Genomic DNA, 20,653 nt, shown 5'->3' on the forward strand with positions numbered 1-20,653 from the left:
AAAACAAATTAACATGCGTTTTTTTCAGATTATATTTAGTTTTGCTTGGAAAAAGCTGGCCCAAACCAGTTTTATTTCATCAATTACTGAAATAATGAAATATTTAGTAATAAACTTTTATGATAGAAATATCACTAGGCTACATGTAACTAAATCATTTAATTCCTTCATTATCAACACTGTCTAGAATTGCGATTTAAGTGTGAATTGCGACTTCTCTTTGTGTTAAGTCAGCCTCAGACTCCGATAGCCTGTGGGGGGTTGGAGGGACAGTTCAGTGCTGTATCGAGCGCGCAGGACAATAGGCATAGGTGTTAATGTTCCTCTTTCATATGGAGAGCGAGGGAGACTAAATAAACTTGTTAAAAAGAGATTCAGCGCGAGAGAGGCAAAGAAAAACGCATGTTTTAATTTAATTATGTTGCTTTGGACAATTTTCGTTTTGTAGGCCTACTGTTTTAATTGTTTAATATAGCTGTCATTTCTTTGGCAATACAAATTTAAAATGTCGCAAGAATAAGATTAGCCTAGTGTTTCTTATTTTGCATCGCAAAAGAAATAAACTCTAAACCCGATGCAACCCTGTTTTAAATTAAAAAAACTGTCCCGACACTTTATTTAAACCTTGAAATGTTCGAACTTGGTTTCAAACTTAAGTAATTTTAGTGTTCTTTTACATTACACAATAATTTAGCAGACTAAAGACGAGCTTCTTCCTTTTACATTACACAATAATTTAGCAGACTAAAGACGAGCTTCTTCATTTTCATTTTCTGATGCAATCGGCTGACAATCTTCCTTCATCAGTTTTTGTCGTTTGTGCAGCGGCTGCGGTTCTACAGGAATGTAGCAAATTTATGTTGTAATAATAATTAAACAAAACTCTTGACTTTAAATAAGTAAACAGTTATAAACAGTTAGCTATTTAAGCATCAAGAAGGTTAAATATAAACGCTGTAGGGCAACATCGGTTAACAACATGTATGCTACATTGAGATTCGATCTCGAGTCGATTGAAGCTCCTCGAAGCTCGTGTTGTTGCGTTAACCTCTGAGCTATCGTCTGTACGTCTGTAAATGTTTTTATTGCAATGTTTTACTTTTTCATTATTTATTCAATTTCATTTCAGTAGCCTAATTTCAGTATTGTGATTATGAATTATTTTAACTATACGTTTCACTTGTTGAATTCATCTGCTACCAGCTTTCAATCGCTCTGAATCAGTGCGGTGCGGCAGCAGATTACGCATTAGAGAGAATAAACAAACACTTTTCAGAGTCTATGATTGTAGCGCCTCTTGGCGGTAAAAGGCAGAAAATACACCCCAAATTTTACCGCCGCGGTGGAACGGCTGATGTGGGCGTTGTCATGGCTTGCCTCACATTTGCGTTTGAATAGCGCGCGGCCTCCGTGGGCGTGTCAGATTAACGCGTAATGAAGTGTAATGAGCTGGGGAAAAAAAATCTGACAGCACTCTCTTTTCGTACAGATTACATAAACTGAGAATATTTGTTTTTTATATAAATTACATCATTGAAAAGAAGAGAATTCAAGCTTCATAAAGAAAAATCTCTCGTGCCTGTATGACAAGTATTTGCAGAGTTAGAGTTAATTTTTCGGACGTGTTTCAGAATGGACTGCACTGACAGAGAGAAGGCAAAACTCGCATCATGTTTATTTTTCTTTATTTGACAAAAAGCACAAAACTTTGTTTTTATTGTGAGTATACAGAAAAGTAATAGACAATTAACAAGATCGATTGATGTATAACACTTATATGTACGATCAAAATCAACAGAGTATTTTAAGTCTATTTTTCTGCTATGTGAAAAAAAAACGGCAAAACGCGCGGGCCAGATCCTCATATTAGAGTGATTTCTGAAGGATCATGTGACACTGAAGACTGGAGTAATGATGCTAAAAAAATTCAGCTTTGATCACAGGAATAAATTACATTTTAAAATAAATTAAAATAGAACTTATTTTAAATTGTAATAATATTTAACAATATTAGTTTTTTTTTTATTCAAATAAAATGTACCCTTGGTGAGCATAAGAGACTTCTTTTAAAAACATTAAATAATCCTTCCGATCACAAAATTTTCAACGGCAGTGTACATTGAACTGAATTTGAGCTGATTATAGCGGAATTCAATTAGTTTCATAATTGATCAACTTTGCAACATTGACACAGTTACTGAACTAAACCGAATCAACATTAAACTGAATAATGACATTATTGTCTTCTACTTTATAGCTGAAATTTAATTGGTTTCAGGATTGAATTTTGAAATATTAAACACTGTTATTGAACTAAACTGAATCAACATTGAACTGAATAATGACATTATCTTCTGAAAAGCTGCTTTATAGCTCATGTTTCATAATGGTGGATTTTGAAACTTTATCACTGTTATTTTATACTTTGAATCAATCTGAAATAAAAGTGGACTCAACGTCACGACTGGTTTCTTATTCAATCATGCGTTGAAGGCAAAATCAGCAGTTTGAGTGGCGAATGGAAAAGTCCAGCTGCTCATGACATGCATGTGTGTGTGTGTGTGTGTGTGTGTTATAACAACATCTGTGATCATGCAGGGTTGTGTATTTAATGTGATCAATCACATTCATCACACACTTCCAATCGTGAAGAAGGAAGAAAGAGAGGATTCCATCATTAGTCAGTGCCGGTGTCAGCGCAGAAACACACGGCGACCCAGATGCATTCTGGGAGTGATTACCTCTACTGTATGTTCATGCACTTCCTGCTTTACTTCCTGTACTGAGACTTCCACTTCCTGTTCTGCATGTGATCCAGAAACCAGCTCATTCTCTTCATCCTTCTCATTTTGAACGTGCAACACTTTTGTTTTCATAACATCTGACGTTTGAAACATTGACGGCTCGTCTTCATCTTTAACGTTGATCGTCTTCACTTGAGGTTGGTCTTCTATCTTGTTCTGGTCAGTTGATGAATCAGACGTCGTATAAAGTTGAAATTCTCCATAATATTGAGTCTCCAAGTTGATGGACTCGTCCTCTTCATTAAAAAACCAGAGCTGGGACCGATTAAACGTTTCTCCAAATGCTTCGTCAACACGTTCTTGATCAAAACTCTCAATGCGGTTGTGGAACAACGCCGACAGCTCATTCTCATTCTGCTCTTGGGTTTCTCCAGTGGTTTCTTCCATTGCAGTTTCCTTGAGTTCATCTTTAATCTCAAAACTTTGGCGTTTCGGATCCCAGATTTGGAGTAAATCTTCATCCTCTTCATGGTTAATGATTTCTGGGATTCCAGCAGGAATGTCTTGGGTTTCTCCAGTGGTTTCTTCCATTGTAGTTTCCTTGATTTCTTCAACCTGAATAATTTGGCTTTTCTGATCCCAGATTTGGAGTAAATCTTCATTTTCCTCATGGTACGTCACTTCTTGGATTCTAGCAGGAATCTCTTGAGTTTCTGATCTGGTTTCTTCTCCTCCAGATGGAGTTTCCATTGCAGTTTCCTTTATTTCAACTTCAACACTTTGGCGTTTTGGATCCCAGATTTGGAGCAAATCTTCACCATCATCTTCATGGCACATCATTTCTGGGATTCCAGCAGGAATGTCTTGGGTTTCTCCAGTGGTTTCTTCCATTGCAGTTTCCTTGATTTCATCTTCAATCTCAATACTTTGGCATTTCGGATCCCAGATGTGGAATAAATCTTCATCCTCTACATGGGAAATCATTTCTGGGATTCCAGCAAGAATCTCTTGGGTTTCTCCAGTGGTTTCTTGCATTGCAATTTCATTGATTTCTTTGACTTCAATACGTTGGTTTTCCAGATCCCACATTTGGAGCAAATCTTCATCTTCTTCACGGCATATCACTTCTTGGATTCTAGCAGGAATCTCTTGGGTTTCTGATCTGGTTTCTTCTCCTTCAGACAGAGTTTCCATTGCAGTTTTCTTGATTTCATCTTCAACTTCAATACTTTGGCATTTTGGATCCCAGATGTGGAATAAATCTTCATCATCATCTTCATGGTTAATTATTTCTGGGATTCCAGCAGGAATGTCTTGGGTTTCTCCAGTGGTTTCTACCATTGCAATTCCATTGATTTCTTCAACCTCAATACATTGGTTTTTCAGATCCCAGATTTGGAGCAAATTTTCATTTTCCTCATGGCACGTCACTTCTTGGATTCTAGCAGGAATCTTTTGGGTTTCTGAGCTGGTTTCTTCTCCAGATGGAGTTTCCATTACAGCTTCCTTGTTTTCATCTTCAACTTCAATACTTTGGCATTTTGGGTCCCAGATTTGGAGCAAATCTTCATCATCATCTTCACGGCACATCATTTCTGGGATTCCAGCAGGAATGTCTTGGATTTCTCTTGTGGTTTCTTCCATTGCAAATTCATTGATTTCTTTGATTTCAATACTTTGGTTTTCCAGATCCCACATTTGGAGCAAATCTTCATCTTCTTCACGGCATATCACTTCTTGGATTCTAGCAGGAATCTCTTGGGTTTCTGAGCTGGTTTCTTCTCCAGATGGAGTTTCGATTACAGCTTCCTTGTTTTCATCTTCAACTTCAATACTTTGGCATTTTGGGTCCCAGATTTGGAGCAAATCTTCATCATCATCTTCACGGCACATCATTTCTGGGATTCCAGCAGGAATGTATTGGGTTTCTCCAGTGGTTTCTTCCATTGCAGTTTCCTTGATTTCATCTTCAATCTCAATACTTTGGCATTTCGGATCCCAGATGTGGAATAAATCTTCATCATCATCTTCATGGTTAATTATTTCTGGGATTCCAGCAGGAATGTCTTGGGTTTCTCCAGTGGTTTCTACCATTGCAATTTCATTGATTTCTTCAACCGCAATACTTTGGTTTTTCAGATCCCAGATTTGGAGCAAATTTTCATTTTCCTCATGGCACGTCACTTCTTGGATTCTAGCAAGAATCTTTTGGGTTTCTGAGCTGGTTTCTTCTCCAGATGGAGTTTCGATTACAGCTTCCTTGTTTTCATCTTCAACTTCAATACTTTGGCATTTTGGGTCCCAGATTTGGAGCAAATCTTCATCATCATCTTCACGGCACATCATTTCTGGGATTCCAGCAGGAATGTATTGGGTTTCTCCAGTGGTTTCTTCCATTGCAGTTTCCTTGATTTCATCTTCAATCTCAATACTTTGGCATTTCGGATCCCAGATGTGGAATAAATCTTCATCATCATCTTCATGGTTAATTATTTCTGGGATTCCAGCAGGAATGTCTTGGGTTTCTCCAGTGGTTTCTACCATTGCAATTTCATTGATTTCTTCAACCGCAATACTTTGGTTTTTCAGATCCCAGATTTGGAGCAAATTTTCATTTTCCTCATGGCACGTCACTTCTTGGATTCTAGCAAGAATCTTTTGGGTTTCTGAGCTGGTTTCTTCTCCAGATGGAGTTTCGATTACAGCTTCCTTGTTTTCATCTTCAACTTCAATACTTTGGCATTTTGGGTCCCAGATTTGGAGCAAATCTTCATCATCATCTTCACGGCACATCATTTCTGGGATTCCAGCAGGAATGTCTTGGGTTTCTCCAGTGGTTTCTTCCATTGCAGTTTCCTTGATTTCATCTTCAATCTCAATACTTTGCCGTTTCGGATCCCAGATGTGGAATAAATCTTCATCATCATCTTCATGGTTAATTATTTCTGGGTTTCCAGCAGGAATCTCTTGGGTTTCTGAGCTGGTTTGGAGCAAGTCTTCATGACAGCTTCTGCTGTGTAATGCTTGATCCTCCAGAACGACACCTTCTTCTCTACTTGAAGCCCATGAAGAGCGTCTCCCCATCGCGATGGCCTCACTCAGGGCCTTCATATACTTCTCTTTTTCACCAGCAGAGGGAGTTTGAGCCCGCGTCTCACAGCACACCTCCACCTGTGGAGCAACTGAACTCTGGGACAAAAACGGCACACTTCATGTCACTCTCTGTGTTTATTACAGAGCAAAACCACTTGCTTCATCAACAGCATCAACATTTAAATGAGCTCCGCCACATTGTGAGTTGAGAAAATTTACCATCCATAAATATTTCAGAAACAAGTGACCCCAAAGTTACCAACAAAGTGTGTGTTTGCAGCATAAAAGCTGTTGTGTCTCAGATTCGAGTCCTTTGGTCACAATTCTTCCTCTTAGACATTCCTGCATCTCTCTACTGTCTTAAAACGATGAACAACTCACTAGAGAGTGAGTAGAAAACATTAAAGCATGCAATATTACCGCGATGTGAACGTGAACTCTCTCTCACACGTCAAATTAGTTAATCCGCTTATTGATCTGTAAGATTTACAATACCTGCATGTTAATTTAATCCACCGTATCTGATGGACAACCGTCCAATGATCCTCTGGCTTGTCTTGACAAGATTCCTATAATCCCGTTTCATTCCAGAAGATCTGATCTGAATGTCTGTCCTTCACTAACCCCAGCGGCCGAGATATACAGTACGACCCTAGTGTGTTTTTGTTTCATAATTCAGGGTCTCGAAGGTTCTGTTTCAAGCTTCTTGAAACAACATAAATTTGTAGATTTACAGAAGGTCTTAAAAGAAACGACAGTAGTAATATTATCTATGATGAGAGAACGTCAAATACATCAACAAATCAAACAGCCACTCGTTGTGGAAAAAGCGTCAAGGCTTTAAATAAGCCCCATATGGATCATTTATATCATTTATGGATCATAATAAACAAGAAGAAGCAGTTGTTCTTTAAGAATAGAGTTATGTGTGATTTTAAACCAATGCAGCCGATCCAACAGACGTCGAGTAGAAAACCGGACCAAGATTCACCTGTGAACACAATGGTTTAGCAGATCTAAAGCTCATCTTATTAATCTCTGAGACAGTTTCCCAGACAGATTAAACAAATCCCAATGGCATCTCACAGTCAGACGGATTCTCCTCTGAAAATCCCTTTGAGTCTGAAGACTGCGATAAAACCCGCAGTGAGACGGACACGCCGAGTGTTTCATAAAGCACACTGTAGGAAACATGTTGACTGTGAAGGAGGGTTTACAGATTATGGCAAAAGTTGGATTCTTGCATGAGTTTCCATGGCACTGGGTTAAATAAGCTTCAGAAGATCAAGTTTGTTTGAGTAAATCACTTTTCCTACTGTATTTCAGAACCGGTTGGAATTACGTAAGTTTAGGGTGAAACAAATTTCTGGTAACACTTTATTTTGATGGTCACTTTTGAACTTTCTGTTGACTATAAGTAACTTTGCAACTAGATGTTAACTAACTCTCTCATTAGAGTATAAATAGACTGTCAGCTTAATAACTACTAACTCTTTATTATGATAGTCACCCCACAGACTGCATCTATATGTCAACTTATTCTATCCCTAACTGTCTACTAATACTCTACTAACACTCTAATGAGAGTTAGTAGAAACGTAGGTGCAACACTACTTGTAGTCAACAAAGGGACCATTCAAATAAAGTGAAACCTAATTTCTTAATTTGTAATTTTGTCTTTTTCTCCATTTTCTGGGGAAGAAATATGACTTGAAAATGACTTTAATTTTGGCATGAAATATGACCCACATATGCTCTTGTCTTAATAAAATAAATGCGAGCAGTGAATACATGCATGCATGATGTAATAGACAGTAATGTCTAACCTCAACATTGAGATCCGGCTTTACTGCAACATCTTCAGGTTCGGCTTTATCCTCCTCTGACATCTACAGACACAGAGACAAGGCCGATAAACATCAGAGTTGAATTAGCTAAACGTATAAGAGGTTGGTGGAGTGAAAATGCCTCTTATAAAGCATAGAATGAGTGATCATGCAGGAATAATCATCAGTCACGTTAAAACAAAAACACACACAGGATGGATGTTCCTTTCACAAACAAAATGCTTCAAACTAAATTCCCCCAGAAAGTTTAACTCTGCCTAGGAAACTAACAAACGCCTCTAACCTGACAGTCAGGAATTATGTTTATGGGTTAAACCACTTAACACTCTATTACGAGTCAATATAAGCTTAACACACAACCAGGTTGAGGAGTCAAGTTAGTCCTCAAAACACACTGTGAAATAAAGTTATTCACTCAGTTATTCTAACAGTAGTAGTAGAAATGTTAATGCAAGTTATACAATAGCTGCATGAAACAACAAAAATAAAAAACAATAAAAAATATATATAGCTCAAGTAACAATTAAGGGGCCAAGCACCACAGAGGAAGAATGAAGAGAGAAAATTCGTCAGACCAACTGCAAGAATGAGCAAAGATATTTGGAGACGTTTTTACGCAAATGGTTGAAAACCCATAAATACAATAACTTTTGACCAATTGGTGGCGCTGACAGCAAATTGAACTGGTGTGGTCAGTGTTGAGGCCATTTTTTTGGTCAAACTGTTCAGAAGCAAAAAAAAAAAAAAAGCAACAAATTTCCATATCTCCTGACCACTAGGTGGCACTGTGCTGAAACTGTACAGGTACCCACAGGTAATGGATGTCATAACACACACCAAGTTTGGTAAGAATACGCTTAAGTGCTGCAGAGATATAGCCTTATGTTAATTTTGACATGCTCTTTGTCAAATTTGCTAGCGCGTTATTTAAGATCGGTTTGACAAATCAACTTGAATTACATGTTTTTTGTTGCCATGGTCTGAAGATGATCTGAGCCAATTTTGGTGAAAATCAGCAAAACAGTCTAAGACTAGTTCGAAAAAGTATGTTTTTCGGAAAATTCAATGACAATCGAATAATCTTGAATTTAGTTTCTAGACCTTACGGTTCAAAAGTAATTATATTTGAACAGTTGGTGGCGCTAGAGGGATTGAGTTAGAGACTCCAAAATTGGTGTGGTTAATGTTCAGATTGTCCTCTATCAGTGTGCCAAGTTTCATAACTTTTTACCATATGGTTCAATGGGCTGCCATGGAAGAGGAAGAATAAGAAAAAGAAGAACACTAGCGGAAACAATAGGCACTTTTGGTGCTTGGCCCCTAAAAACACAGCAATTTAAGATTACACAAGATGTTCTACATCAATATATGATACAAATTCTAAACATTCAACAGAAATGCATGCCAGTTGTTCAAGTGAAGGGAGATTCGTTATTGGAACGATTTACCCAAAACCAAACAAATGCACCTCGTGTCGATCTAAACCCCATTACTGTTATTTCATTTTCTCCATTTGACGGCTCATATCAACTCCAAACACGAGTCCAAGCAACTCGAACAGTTATGATACAGTGCTTTTGTTATTTTTAGAGTTAATATTCACTATTGAAAAGCGCTACATGAAGATTAACTTCCATAAACTTTCATTTGTGTTCCACAGATAAAACAACATGAAGGAGAGTAAATTAATTTTCATATTTGCACAGATCTGAACTGAAATGGCCACAGGTCATGAATGCTTTGAATATAGAACTTTTTAAAGAAGACGTTATTGCAGAGTGTAAAAGAAAGTGTAAAAAAAGTTATAGAAGTTTAAGTTTAGCGTAAAGCAAATGTACTGAAGTAAAAAATAATAATTATACAAAATAATTTTTTATTAGCCATATGTCTAACCAAGTTGTGTTCCAAATTTAAAGTTGATGTCACAAAAATGTATCTGCTAAAAGTTAAAGTGCCATTTCAAGCCAGTTTTCACAGGATGAATGAGTGTTTAAGCTTCAAAATCATGCGTAATTTTGATGATTACTAAAATATGTGACGCACGCCAAGTGTCCCGCGACCAGTTAGCAATTAAAGTGCAGCTTTTCTATATCTGTTGTTAAATGAACATTAGTGTCACTCCAACCGCACACGTCTTACTTCCAGTGCGCACACGAGTGGTTTAATGGATGAAGACTCGTCCAGTCGAGCACAGAGTCGAGGGGACGAGGACAGTCTCATGTCCCACTCATTCACACCAGACGCTTCACAACGCATCTCCAGAAACGACCTCTTCAGCTCGCTGACGCTCAGCTGATGCTGCTTTAGTTCTGTGGGCGTGTCTGTCTCCTGATCCACCAATCACAGCACAGCGAAGGATCAAAATGGGGCAGGGCATTACAAAGATTTCAAACAAGTGTCATTCGCTGCGTCCGAAATCAAATACTTCCCTAGTGTATAGTATGCGCCAACAGAGTCCGAATTCACAGTAGGCGAAAAGTAAACAGTCAAATCAAAAATTATTCAGACACCAGATATAATTTTTGATATTTTACTAGTGTGTGCAGGACACTATAGTTCATTTATGTAAGTGAAGAGAGCAAAATAAAGTAAACTGTGACATATTACACCTAAATATTCGCCATACAGTGACTACCAGTGACATTATACACATTTGGGAGCAAATATTATGCTCAGCTGATCATGTTTTGCTGAAGTGTGTTTTCTGTAACTGCTAATGCTCTTTTTACACACAGACTGAACAACATGAAGCATTGCTTGGTCACTGGTTGAGCTAAACTGGTATTATCTAATTGTGTAGTTAAATTTAACAGCTGACAGATATTCAACATAATTCATGTGTGAGAGTAACTATAGCGAATAAACTGTGATAATGTGAGAAATGTTGAAGGTGTCTGAATACATGTAGGTTTGACTGTAGTTCTCCCGGTGAGAATCTGAAGTGTGCATCTGATACTATCCCATGAGGCCACGGGGTTTATGAATGCTAGCGAAGCGACGCAACTGACGCTGGCGGGTCACGTGACAATAACAACATGGCGGATATATGAATATATGAATTTCCTTCATAAAAACCATTTTCTTTTATAAGTAAATTCAAATTGAACTGTAATACCTACTCAGAAAGTAAGTGATTTCAGACGCAGCGATTGACTCTTCAACGGGAGCTTGTTTCCGCATGCAATTTTAAAAAGAAGATAATTGCAACTTCTTATCTCACAATTCAGACCCATAATTATGATTTTACATCTTGCAATTTTCTCGGGTGTTAGGATTAGGGTTATTAAAATCTGTTTATAAAAATGTCTGTTTTATAAAAAAGTCAGAATTGTGAGACATAAACTTGCTATTTCGAAAAAAAGTTGCAATTACCTAGTTTATCTTTTTGATTCCGTGGCGGAAACAAGCTTCCGTACTTTTCATTGCTTAAAGGTTCCTGTTAAATTAAGCCCAAAGTGTACTGCGGTTTGTGCGTGTACAATGCGTATATATACAATGCATAATATTATTATTATTATGCAAATTTTGTCACCAGATAAGTACGAACGCATGTTGCACATACTCATTTTGCACTAATCAGTTGTTCCACAAGGTGGCAGCACTGGACCGGGCCGCTGTATCTCAGTGGAAAACGAAACAAAAGAGACAGAACAACAACAAAACAACACCTGAAGAACAACAGACGCCCACAACTGTAGTTTAAAAGAGTGCAAAGATATTTATATCGTTCATAACTTCTGGAGAGAAATAGCGCAGATGCTGGGCAAAGATGAAACTTTCTAAAGCGCATGCATGTGAACGCACGCGATCAAACAAAGTAAACTTTAAAAGGCTACTTGTTCGACTGTACACATTCAATAGCGGAAAAAAACAAGTATACTTTGGGCTTTATTGACGTTTATCACATTGTGATCATGTGTTAAACACAAAGATCTGTTTGTGCAATTTGGGAATTTCAATTGGTTTAATTCATGCGAGGGCTTGAAACACTGCATTTAAAACTAAAATAAGAACAAGTGCTGTTATTAGGATTGACTACAGACACACACACACACGCTTCACAAACCTCCAACATGAGATTACTGTGCTTGACAAACACGTTCTCTCCTTTAATCCGTTTTATGAAACTATACTAGAGAAAGAGTGGGGGAAAGAAATGCGTTCAGCAACTAAATCCACATCTGAAACATTTCACTAGTTCAAATAAACTCAAGCAAACATGTGGGAATGACAAAGACTGTGAGAGCTGATGGAGGATTCCTGTGGAAATGGCTTAAAGTAAACCAGACTAAGAAGGTTTGCTGGTCTTTACTGGTTTATTTGGATTCTCAGCCTTGACCAGTTCAAAATAAAACCCGTACAAGACCATCAAACCTCCTCGAACTGGTTTCTGGATCTCAATACCTGTGTCCTCATGTCAGTGTTGTCCTCAAAGTCAGACTATAATGAGTTTGGGTGAAAGAGACACTCATTATAAACACTCATTTCACAAGCACATGAAGAATAAACACTGAGCTGAAGACGCACACACACACACACACACCTCAGTGGCCGTCGAGTCGTCGTCACAAGCGAAGTCGGTTTGCTCGCTGTCGCTCTGTTTGATTAAAGAACGGATCGCAGCGAGAAAGGAGAAAAAAGCAGATCAAACTTCACACAGATGTTCTTCATGAAGATCACACAGGGATGCGACTCAGATGAAGGAATGGTGTGCGTACACACATGAACAGATGAACCAGACGCGGATGTGTGTGAGAACAAGCAAACACTCTTCATCCAGACAGAGGATGACGTTCAGACGCTTCATTCACAGATGGAAGATCGACTGCGTTCTACATGCAGAGCAAATGACATCCAGACTCAAATCTGAAGATGATCAGTAAGGGTGCGTTCACACCAGCCTCATTTAGTCCGCTTGAGTCGCACTGGAGTCCGTTTTCCCCGTCGGTGCGGTTCGTTCGGGCCGGTGTGAATGCAGCGATCGCACTCGGGTGCGCACCAGACACGAACCAAACAAGCGGACCGAGAGCTCCTCGTAGAGGTCGTCTCGCTACGCTTTCAAGCGAACTCTGGAGCGGTAAGTTTGTGGTGAGAACGTGATCCGACCTCGAACAGACCCGACTGCCAAAGAACTGCGCGTTTCTGGACTAAACCAGCTGCCGTAGTCAAACAAAATGATTATGTAGGCCCTGTCCCAAATGGCACATTCCTCAGAGTCCACACTTCGGTGACGTCATGTAGTGCAGACCTATAGGGCCCTTATGCCGAGTTCAGACTGCACGATTTTAGCCCCGATTTTGGCTCGCCGACAGGTTTTGAGAAATCGCCGACAAATGCCCGAAATCACAGGCAAATCGGTGCTCGTTCACGCGAGTGACAATCACGCAGTGTGAATGAGCAAAGACGCGATCTGAGAGAATCGCCGACGCCCGTGAGATGTTTGGCATGCTAAATATCTGGACCTGTCGGCGATTCACAATCCTGCTGTGTGAATGTGTTCTGACTGAAAACTACATCGGCGATGACCGACAGCCAATGAGAGAGCAAGATACAGGGAGGAGGAGGAGGAGTTATAGACCAGAATATCAGTATTTTAATAGATAGGCTTATATTTACAATTATATCAAACAGAAACAAAGCACAAACATGTGCGTGACCAGCAGCAACAGCAGGACATTTGCAAAATTATTTATTTACCCCCAACTCTCTTTGCAAAACACAGTCCTTGCTCCCCTCGTCTTCCCAACCATTTCCTGCATAAACTGTTTATAATTTTTTTTTCATTTTCGCTACAAATCAGTGCACAGATAATTTGTAGGCTATCATTTTTAATAACAAATTCAGTGTCGCGCGAGAACTCCGGTCTCACGCACGCGTGATCTTCCGTTATTTACTATCACTTCTCGCGTTTGTTTGGTTGTGAAACGTAGTTTGCGGACCAGGCAGAACCAGAAGTTGTCGGCGATTCTTTCTTTTGTAAAGTCATGCAGTGTGAAACCTCCTGTCGCCGATCCATCGTGCAGTGTGAACACAGCAGCAACTGAACGTTACCCCAGATAGTCATGCAGTGTGAAAACAACAGTGACCCGATTATTTTGAAAATCGTGCAGTCTGAACTCGGCATTAGCGCGAGTCCGCGAGGGCGCATTGAGAGGTGTTTTTGGGACAGACTCGATCGCCACGCCGGAAACAGGAAGACGGTCTGATTGTTGTTATGGACAGGAGCTGCAGGTTCGGGGAAATATGCTGACTAGTGTTGTTGTGTTTACATATGACTCAGTAAAGCCCTGATATTCTCTTCTATTTCTGTAATGAATCATAATGCGATCGTATTATTCAGCTCGCTATTATTAGCCTATGTTTGAGACATCAACCACTGGTCGATGATCATAATGTTTGTATGAACTTGTCATAAACACCGCAATGATAATTACACTTTAGCCATGTTAACAATTGTCCGTGAGCGAAATCTCCTCCCATCCGTCGTCTGATTGGCCATATCGCGTCTAGGCGTTGTCGTTTATGAGGGGATTTGCGAAAGGATCAAGCTCGTGCTGATTCTGAACATTCATTGGGTCTCATTCATGAAACATTCGTAAATATCCGAGTAAATATGAGAGTGATTTGCGCGTAAAGAGACCTTGACCTTGAAGTGTGTGTGTGTGTGTTAATGAATTCCAATCAGTCGTAAATGGGACGCGCGTGCACGCTCATTCTCAATTACCATAAATCCCGCCCATTAAATCCGACCGACAACTATATATGGGCATCATATTATGACACCAAACGAAGGATTTCAACGTGTCTTCTCAAAAACGAATGAAAAAGAAAAATTTCTCAGATGCAGAAATCGAAGTTTTATTATCAGAAGTTCATTCAAAACACCACATTTTATGTTCAAGCGTAGGCTACATAGTGGCATATCAGGTCCTTGGCAGCATATAGGGCTTGGGCGCCGCGTTGCATTCTGGGACGTGGCGGCCATGTTGACAGCTTCGCGAATGTAAACATACAGCAAGTCGAACGAGGAGAAGCAGCAGAGTTGGGAGAAAGAAAAGAAAAAAGATGTTAAAATCCCTAAAAGGATGTGGAATTTACCGGGATACGTTAAATAGGGAAGCCAGGGACCGGTATGTGGACAAAATCGGCACTTTTAACGGTTTGGATCAGTGGGAGCACAGTAACTTAATCTGGACAAAGGTAAACTACTCTCCACCTAGCTGCTAGTTTAGTAACAGATAGTGCTAACAAACATTCACACATCTAACGTACTTTTAACTATGTGTTTCAAAAGTGTAGTTCGTAGCTGTTTTAAGCAAAACTTAAGCAAAACGATGCTTAGGGCAAGGGGACAGCAACAGGACAACAGTACAGAGACTGACAGGTCCGATGGAAGGGCTAACGTTAATGTTACGAGAGTATTCAAATACGGGATATTTTACAGGAAAATACTAAAACGGGAAGACGGCGGGAAAAGAGCTCAAATACGTGAGAAGCCCGTACAAAACGGGAGGGTTGACCGCTAACGTTACTAACTACAGTTTTGAAACACATAGTTAAAAGTGCATGTGTGAATGTTTGTTAGCACTAACGGTTACTAAACTAGCAGCTAGGTGGAGCGCATCTTAACGTTACCTTTGTCCGGATTACTGTTTTCCCAGTGTTTGCCGACTCTTTGTTGGAAATTTCATATGGATCCAAACCGTTAAAAGTGCCGATTTTGTCCACATACCGGTCCCTGGCTTCCCTATTTAACGTATCCCGGTAAATTCCACATCCTTTTAGGGATTTTAACATCTTTTTTTCTTTTCTTTCTCCCAACTCTGCTGCTTCTCCTCGATCGACTTGCTGTATGTTTACATTCACGAAGCTGTCAACATGGCCGCCACGCCAAGTAATGACGTCACGACGCCCAAGCTCTATTACAGATGCAGTTAATGGAGTTTTATCTGTTAATCAAACAGTCCCAGAAGTTAAAAAAAAATAACCGTATGTAATTACTATATATAATATTTTTTCAAAATGCATGTACCCGATTTAAGGTGAATTAAAATGCAGCCTTAGTTATTAATGAGCAAAACGTTCGGATGTTAAACTCAGTGTTTACGCGTGGCTGGGAGCAGGAGTAGATTTCTTTCGTACCAACTAACATTTGGAAAATACGAACATTTTAATGAATCCGAAAAGTTACGCCAGAACGAAGTTTCGTTCTGCTCGTGTTTCATGAATGAGAGCCATTGTGAGCGACTTCTCCGCATGTGTGCCGGATCTTCCTCCTCTGTGTTTACTTCCAGGAGTTCTGCTGGAGTTTTCCCGCACGTTAATTCTGACCAATCGCAGTGCAGTTGTGGAAATATGTTCAAGACACATCCTCTGGCCAATGAGTGATGTGGATGTTGTCACGTGACTGCATTTTGGTTCGTTTCATCAACTCGTCAACTGACAGTGTTTTACTGCGTTTGTGTTTGTGTTTACATAATATATGTATAGTATAATTATTTTGTATATATTAATACACACATATGCATATATTTAAGAAAAATGTTATTTATATACAAAATATTTATATATAATATAAATTGTGTATAAATATATATACATACAAATATTTCTTAAATGTATACATACATGTGTGTATGTATATATACAAAATAATTATACACAGTACACACACACACACATATTATGTAAACACAAACGCGATTAATCGTTGCCCAACACAACTGTTAGTTCATGTCCATTCCGTAATATTAAAGGGGTCATGATATGAGAATATATATATATATATATTTTTTTTTGATATATAAGAAACTTTACATTATTAAAACATCCTGCAAGTTTCAGAGCTAAAGCCGCCGCATTGTTTTTCAATGTAAACACGCTCTAAACGGACGACTTTAACCGTTTCTCTCTTAAAATAGTTAAAGTTAAAATAAGTTCTTTTAAAAATGTAAGTCCAGTTTAAACAGCCGGTTTGAGTCTCTGGACAGACTTCAGAAGATCCCAGCGACGGAAACCAGTGATGGTTTTTTATAATGGCGTCCCGGATCCCGTCTGAGGATTATATGTTTGTTTGGAGCATTTCACTACAGATTTTTGTCTGTAAATTAAGGTTTTAATATGGATAATATCTTCAAAACACTTAAGGGAAACAGCGAGTAAGCGTTGATGCGGTTTCCTATGTAATGACGTTAGCCAATCATAACAGTGGGCGTTTACTGACCAGCCTTAAAGGAGCCGCGCCTTAAAACTGATCCTTTCAGACAGAGGCTCAGAATGAGGGTTGAAAATACGTTGTTGTTTTTTTTGCATATGTATTTGTTTTTAAAGTTGATTACAAGTGAATCTCAAGGAACATTAAAATAACAAAAAGAAATCCACGTCATCATCCCTTTGACAGATTCAACTTTTTATTTTAAAGTCCCGCTGTGGTGTAAATCCAGCTTTTAATGTTGTTTATGTGTCTATGTGGTGTTTTTAATACGCTTTAAGACACACCATGTGTAAGTTCATAAGTCGACAGCATTGCTGAGTATTTTCTGCTTAAAACTGCAGTGAACCAAAGACAGTCTCAAAAACACGGTTTGAAATCGCTGGTGTTTCTGACGTCACAAACGACCTTGTAACCAATCAGATCAACGTGTGATCGTCAACCAGTGGATCTCTGAGCTGAGCGAGTGAGTGGAGGCGGGGCTCATTTGCATATTCATAGAACCGCGCATACTAAACGAGGCAAGGGTGTCGAGTTACATTCAAGATATTTTAAGACATGAAGAATTTTTGTTCAAGGAAAAAACGTTTAAATGTGTGATTTCGGTGATCAAAGATGAGTTTCAAGGGATACAATTATTACACAAACACACACACACATATATATATATAAAGAGGTGGCAGGGGAAGTGAGCAGTCTTCTGGCTTTTCCAAACACCACCGATGACAATATCTCGATGGAAAGTCATGAATGAGAAGAGCTGAGATGAGACACACACACACACACACACACTTCACGCTCCGTCACAAACCTCGTCGTCGGAGCTGTCCTGAAAGCCCTGCGCGAGAGACGAGCCGAGCGACGCGGCTTTGGGCTCCAGGTAGCAGAGGCACAGCGCCAGCGGGAAGGACAGCGTGAGCGCGTACGGCACCGAGAACGACGTGGACAGGAGGAAGAAGAAGATGAAGAGGAAGCAGGGGATGAGCGAGGGGGATTTGATGGGCATGAAGTGATGCAGACTCTCGGGGAGGAAGCGCAGCTCGGTGAGATCGGGGAACGTCAGGTACCCGTCGTCGTCCAGCAGCGAAGACATGTCGGGCAGATGGAGGGAGAAGGAGAAGAGCGTGCCGGTGTTGCTCCGGTTCTGGTCCAGTCTCTGCTTGCGCGCGGAGAGCAGCAGCGCTCGCTCTTCCAGGAGAGCCGCTTTACGGTCCGCTTGAGCCTGTCGGCGCCGGCAACCCGCCGTGGTTTTAGCGGGACTGACCGAGGACGCACGTTTACGACTGGATTCCCGGCGTCTCCGGCGCACTTTAGTGGACGACACGGGGGAGGAAGGGAGGGAGAGCTCCGATCCCAACGGATCCGAGGAATAGGGACACGACTGATGAGAACGGGCGGAGAAATGAGGGCACGGGGAAAAAAAAGTAAAAAAAAAAAAGTGATTTTTTTTTTTTTTTTAAGTGAAAGAAATGGGAAAGTATGAAAGCCGAGGGAAATATGCATGGAAATGTGTGCATGTTTTAAACGTGCATTGGAAAAGAGAAGCGAGAAAAGAGAAGCTGGTTAGTGACAGCACAGAACACAGCATTAACTGATTGTTAAGCTTGTAAACATACTCTAATTCTACACATTTATAGTTCACTTCATAAATAGAATCCGGTCATAAAAAGGAATATACAGTATAATATGGTGTTTCCGAGGGAAACGTATGGAAATGTATGCATTTATAAACACACACTAAGAAAAGAGAAGCGAGAAAAGATTGTGGTTAGTGACAGGATAGAAAACAGCAGTTTGATTAATCGGTCGTTAAGCTTATTAACAGTCTAATTCTACACATTTATAGTTCACTTCATAACTAGAATACGGTTCATAAAAAGGAGTTTACAATATACTGTGGAATGTCACGGAAATTTGCAACATTTGGATGAATAGATCAAAAGCTGTACGTTTAATGGTCTTGGTGAATATTAAAACACTTCAATTGATCATTTTGATTATTAAAATGGAAAACAGAATTGGAGAAAAAAATAAAACCAAATTTTGAAAAAATGTAATTTTACTAAAATATTTTTTTATGAATTCAATTGATTAAGCATTTGTTTTGATTATTAAAATAGAAAACAGAATTGGAGAAAAAATAAAACCAAATTTTGAAAGAATTTAATTTCACTAAAATAATAAGATTTGAATAAATTGTCAAAGTTTTATAAATTCAATTGATTAAGCTTTTGTTTTGATTATTAAAATAGAAAACAGAATTTGAGAAAAAATTGAATAAAATTTAGAAAAAAATTAATTTTACTAAAATAATGAGATTTTAATAATTTGTTAAAGTTTTATGAATTTAATTGATTAATCATTCATTTTGATTATTAAAATAGAAAACAGAATTTGAGAAAAAAATAGAAAAAAATTAATTTCACTAAAATAATGAGATTTTAATGATTTGTTAAAGTTTTATGAATTCAACTGATTAAGAATTCGTTTTGATTATTAAAATAGAAAACAGAATTTGAGAAAAAATAAAACCAAATTTAGAATTTTTTTAATTTTACTAAAATAATATTTTAATAAATTGTCAAAGTTTTATGAATTTAATTGATTAAGCATTTGTTTTGATTATTAAAATAGAAAACAGAATTGGAGAAAAAATAAAACCACATTTTGAAAAAAAAATATTTTACTAAAATAATAGATTTTAATAAATTGTCAAAGTTTTATAAATTCAATTGATTAAGCATTTGTTTTGATTATTAAAATAGAAAACAGAATTTGAGAGAATTTTTTTTTTTAGAAAAAAATTAATTTCACTAAAATAATGAGATTTTAATCAATTGTCAAAGTTTTATGAATTTAATTAAGCATTCGTTTTGATTATTAAAATAGAAAACAGAATTTGAGAAAAAAATAAAACCAAATTTTGAAAAAATTAAATTCCACTAAAATAATCTTTTTTGAATTTAATTGATTAAGCATTTGTTTTGATTATTAAAATAGAAAACAGAATGAGAATTTTTTTTTTTAGAAAAAAATTAATTTCACTAAAATAATGCGATTTTAATAATTTGATAAAGTTTTATGAATTCAATTGATAAAGCATTCGTTTTGATTATTAAAATAGAAAACTGAATTTGAGAGAGAAAAAAATTAGAAAAAAATTAATTTCACTAAAATAATGAGATTTTAATAATTTGTTAAAGTTTTATGAATTCAATTGATTAAGCATTCGTTTTGATTATTTGGAGAGAAAAAAAAGTGACAGGACAGAAAAGAGCAGTTTGATTAATTGATCGTTAAGTCCAAGTTTATAAACATTACAGATCATGTCGTTCTACTCTAATTCTACTAATTTATAGTTCACTTCATAACTAGAATCCGGTTAATAAAAAAGAACTTACAGTATAACCGAGTCATGGCAATAGATTTCACATTGTTAAAATGTTAATAAATTGTTCAATTGTTCAAAGTTCTATAAATTCAATTGATTAAATATTCATTTTGATTATTAAAATTAAATTAAAACTGAAAACAGAATTTGAGGGAAAAAAATTATTTCACTAAAATAATAAAATGAATAAATTGATTAAACATCCTTTTTAATTATTAAAATTTAACTAAACTACTGAAACGATAAAACAAATAGAATTAAATGTAAATCAAAATTTGAGAAAAAATAAAAACAAATTTGGGAAAACTTTAATTACTATAATAATAACATTTTAACAAATTATCCATTTGTTAAAGCTTTATGAATT

The 20,653-nt window shown here is 37.7% G+C and overlaps 1 protein-coding gene across 9 annotated transcripts in view; it reads right to left on the bottom strand.

Moving 5' to 3' along the window:
- Positions 1-20,653, bottom strand: part of epb41l3b (erythrocyte membrane protein band 4.1-like 3b) — a 115,318-nt gene that overhangs the window by 34,730 nt on the left and 59,935 nt on the right. For 5 of the 9 annotated variants that reach the window (XM_056242177.1, XM_056242174.1, XM_056242173.1 and 2 more), the window contains 6 exons: positions 17,707-18,276; positions 12,228-12,281; positions 12,089-12,124; positions 11,751-11,816; positions 9,824-10,012; positions 7,664-7,726 (listed from right to left, as the gene is read on the bottom strand). In XM_056242177.1, the coding sequence (XP_056098152.1) occupies positions 7,664-7,726; positions 9,824-10,012; positions 11,751-11,816; positions 12,089-12,124; positions 12,228-12,281; positions 17,707-18,276 (978 nt within the window). The remainder of the gene's footprint in view (positions 1-7,663; positions 7,727-9,823; positions 10,013-11,750; positions 11,817-12,088; positions 12,125-12,227; positions 12,282-17,706; positions 18,277-20,653) is intronic. The other 4 variants (XM_056242180.1, XM_056242178.1, XM_056242182.1 and 1 more) reach the window with 4 other exon arrangements.

The sequence above is a fragment of the Rhinichthys klamathensis genome, unplaced genomic scaffold (assembly GCF_029890125.1).
Source record: "Rhinichthys klamathensis goyatoka isolate OS25496 unplaced genomic scaffold, OSU_Roscu_1.1 h1tg000703l_1, whole genome shotgun sequence".
NCBI classification, from domain to species: domain Eukaryota; kingdom Metazoa; phylum Chordata; class Actinopteri; order Cypriniformes; family Leuciscidae; genus Rhinichthys; species Rhinichthys klamathensis.